The 3682-nt window shown below is 37.3% G+C and overlaps 1 protein-coding gene across 4 annotated transcripts in view; it reads left to right on the forward strand.

Moving 5' to 3' along the window:
• LOC104724206 (ubiquitin receptor RAD23d) overlaps window positions 580-3682 on the forward strand; it is a 4310-nt gene continuing 1207 nt past the window's right edge. The window contains exons 1-12 of one of the 4 annotated variants that reach the window (XM_010442653.2): window positions 580-739; window positions 1193-1351; window positions 1468-1527; window positions 1645-1700; window positions 1811-1855; window positions 1950-2081; window positions 2653-2698; window positions 2825-2974; window positions 3069-3134; window positions 3218-3265; window positions 3346-3452; window positions 3542-3620. In XM_010442653.2, coding sequence (XP_010440955.1) covers window positions 674-739; window positions 1193-1351; window positions 1468-1527; window positions 1645-1700; window positions 1811-1855; window positions 1950-2081; window positions 2653-2698; window positions 2825-2974; window positions 3069-3134; window positions 3218-3265; window positions 3346-3452; window positions 3542-3620 — 1014 coding nt within the window. In that variant the 5' untranslated portion in view covers window positions 580-673. Of the gene's footprint in view, window positions 740-1192; window positions 1352-1467; window positions 1528-1644; window positions 1701-1810; window positions 1856-1949; window positions 2128-2253; window positions 2404-2497; window positions 2564-2652; window positions 2699-2824; window positions 2975-3068; window positions 3135-3217; window positions 3266-3345; window positions 3453-3541; window positions 3621-3682 lie in introns of all 4 variants that reach the window. The other 3 variants (XM_010442651.2, XM_010442654.2, XM_010442652.2) reach the window with 3 other exon arrangements.

The raw sequence follows: 3682 nt of genomic DNA on the forward strand, positions 1-3682 counted from the left end.
TCTATTATATTAAGTAATTATTTTAAAGATTTATTAGCATGTTGACATTAATATGGCATGGTTTATTTTGAATAGAAGTTTTGTTAATAATTAAAAAAAAATTATTGAGAAACACTTGTTTTTTACTTGTGGAAACAAAAAATGAAAAACAACTTTTGACAATTTGAGTTTTCCAAATCCCAATAAGAAAAATTAAGTCTCATCTACAATTTTGTATGATTTCTTAAAACTTTTTAATTTAAGTTATGTAACAATTACTAATCTTATTGAATACTATTGAGTAAAGAAAATCGCATGCCAACAAAATTATAGAAACGATATACTCAAATATTCACCAAATACAAGCAGTAAATAAGTTGATTTTTGGGAAGGAGTCTCCAATCACCTGTACAAATCTCCACCGCATCTCATACTCCTGTTTTAATCCAACGGCTTAGAAACCATCACACGCACCTAATCTCCTCTTGTTTCATCTCGACACACCAAAGTTAGTATAGACACGCACGTAGACGATTAACCTGTACGTATTAACTGTGTTGATGATATATATAAGCTGACTCCAATACCCCAAAAGCGGTCTCTCTCTATACTTTGCTTCTCTCTCTAAACTTCTCTTTTTTTTTTTCTTCCTCAAGTTTTCTTTTTCTTTTTCCCTAAAACTCTCTCCAAAACGATGAAGGTTTTCGTGAAGACGCTCAGTGGTACCAACTTCGAGATCGAAGTTAAACCTGCCGATACGGTAATACTTATGATTTTCTTCGAATTCGAATCGTCTTCTCCGTTTCTTTAAACTTGTTTATTAGGTCTGATTTGGTTCCGTAATTTTGATTTGGGAATTTTTTTTTTTGTGTGTGTGTGTGTAGTTGGATTAGTGAATCTCGTGGCTCTTTTGATTTGAAATTCTAGATTTTCGTTTTGTAGGGCTTGGGAAATTTTAGTGACGATTCGTGTTTTATGTAAACTGATTTTGAATTACGAATTAGGGTTTTTCGTGAGCATGTAACTATAGTGATTTGTATGGGTTGTTTGTCTCGAATTAAGATTATGTTAGAACTAATTATGTTTTGGATCCCAATCTGGTTTCATCTGTATAGTTTTAATCGATTCACTTAATCTTGAGGCACGTGGATAATTTTTTGTGATATTTTCGTTTATGTTAAGGATGCATATTAATATATTTGGGTGATGTCAGGTTTCTGATGTTAAACAAGCTATAGAAACTGTTCAAGGTGCGCAATACCCTGCTGCTAAGCAGATGCTGATCCACCAAGGGAAGGTTTTAAAGGATGAGACTACATTGGAAGAGAACAATGTTGTTGAGAACAGTTTCATTGTCATCATGTTGTCCAAGGTGATGTATTAGGTCCACTGTTTTTAGTATTAGTATTAGTATTAGTATTAGTAATAGGATTCTTAATAATTAGCGGATGCTAACAAGTTTTTACCATTTATCTTGATGGAATGCAGACCAAGGCTTCTCCAAGTGGGGCATCAACCGCATCTGCACCCGCACCTAGTGCTACTCAGGTGAATAAAGTTCTTATGTATTATTGTTATGGTCTATTTGTAAGTGACAAGAAACAAAATAGTATATGTAGATCATATTCTTAGTTTTGTGTCTAATGTGATTGCTTGGGTTATTAGTCTCAGCCTGCTCAGACTGTAGCTACACCTCAGGTTTCTGCTCCAACTGTCTCAGTGTGAGTTCCTGACCTTCTTCTTGTATTGATTTGAAGACGAAATAAATTGTCAGCTTCTTTTGTATTTGCCTCTTTGCTGATTTTCTCTTCTTTTTACTTGCGTTTTTCAGTCCAGAGCCTACAAGTGTAACTGCAGCTCCAGCTGCTGCTGCTTCGTAAGAACTTTTCAGAACTGTATTATATTTTTTTTCGAATTTCTTCTAACTGATTGATCATATAAAATGTTGTCCTCCTCCTTGGTTAAAATAGGGTTCAAACAGATGTGTATGGTCAAGCAGCGTCAAACCTTGTTGCTGGAACTGTTTTAGAGTCCACTGTTCAGCAAATTCTTGACATGGGTGGAGGTAGTTGGGACCGTGACACTGTTGTTCGTGCTCTGAGGGCTGCCTTCAACAATCCTGAAAGAGCTGTTGAATATCTATACTCAGTATGATTCATTCCACTTCTTGATTTTATGTTTTTCTTTGATATAATGTTTTTTACCTTTGGTTTTCGATTTGCCAGAACTTTATCAAGTGTCTAATCAATTGAAATTTTGTTTGATACAATTCAGGGTATCCCTGCTCAAGCTGAACTCCCGCCAGTTGCTCAAGCCCCATCTACTGGTGAACAGGCAGCAAATCCTCAAGCACAGCCCCAACAAGCAGCTCCAGCAGCTGCAACTGGTGGTCCAAACGCAAATCCATTAAACCTGTTCCCCCAGGTATATATTTTAAACTGGTTGCATCTGTTTGTTTTTTCAGTTTTCCCTTGTGAATTTGTTTTATTGACATCCACTCTTATCTATCTGCTCCCAGGGCATGCCCGCTGCAGATGCTGGTGCTGGAGCTGGTAATCTTGATTTCCTGCGTAACAGTCAGCAGGTATTTTCAAATCCTTTTCCATTCAAGAAGAGAAATCTTCATTTCTCTCTAANTAGTTGGGACCGTGACACTGTTGTTCGTGCTCTGAGGGCTGCCTTCAACAATCCTGAAAGAGCTGTTGAATATCTATACTCAGTATGATTCATTCCACTTCTTGATTTTATGTTTTTCTTTGATATAATGTTTTTTACCTTTGGTTTTCGATTTGCCAGAACTTTATCAAGTGTCTAATCAATTGAAATTTTGTTTGATACAATTCAGGGTATCCCTGCTCAAGCTGAACTCCCGCCAGTTGCTCAAGCCCCATCTACTGGTGAACAGGCAGCAAATCCTCAAGCACAGCCCCAACAAGCAGCTCCAGCAGCTGCAACTGGTGGTCCAAACGCAAATCCATTAAACCTGTTCCCCCAGGTATATATTTTAAACTGGTTGCATCTGTTTGTTTTTTCAGTTTTCCCTTGTGAATTTGTTTTATTGACATCCACTCTTATCTATCTGCTCCCAGGGCATGCCCGCTGCAGATGCTGGTGCTGGAGCTGGTAATCTTGATTTCCTGCGTAACAGTCAGCAGGTATTTTCAAATCCTTTTCCATTCAAGAAGAGAAATCTTCATTTCTCTCTAATGACATTTGTAATTCTTTTACATTTTCATAGTTCCAAGCATTGCGAGCTATGGTACAAGCAAACCCACAAATTCTACAGGTAAAATTATAAACCTCTTAGTCTTTAATGGGTAGTTTTTATGGCATGGATTTTCCACTTGATACTGTTTTGTTCTACAGCCTATGCTTCAGGAGCTCGGTAAACAAAACCCGCAGCTTGTGAGACTAATTCAAGAGCATCAGACTGACTTCCTACGCTTGATAAATGAACCTGTCGAGGGAGAAGAGTGAGTTTTAGATCATCATTCTCTTTTTTATATTCTTTGTTCAACAAAGCCTGTAAGCTGACATTTCATTATCTCACCAATGCCACCAGGAATGTTATGGAACAGTTGGAAGCAGCAATGCCACAAGCTGTTACCGTTACACCTGAAGAGCGTGAAGCCATTGAACGGGTTTGTTCCTCTGATCTTTTTTACATTTGTACTTAAACTAGATGGCATTACTAGCTACACTT

Source organism: Camelina sativa, chromosome 11 (genome assembly GCF_000633955.1).
Source record: "Camelina sativa cultivar DH55 chromosome 11, Cs, whole genome shotgun sequence".
NCBI classification, from domain to species: domain Eukaryota; kingdom Viridiplantae; phylum Streptophyta; class Magnoliopsida; order Brassicales; family Brassicaceae; genus Camelina; species Camelina sativa.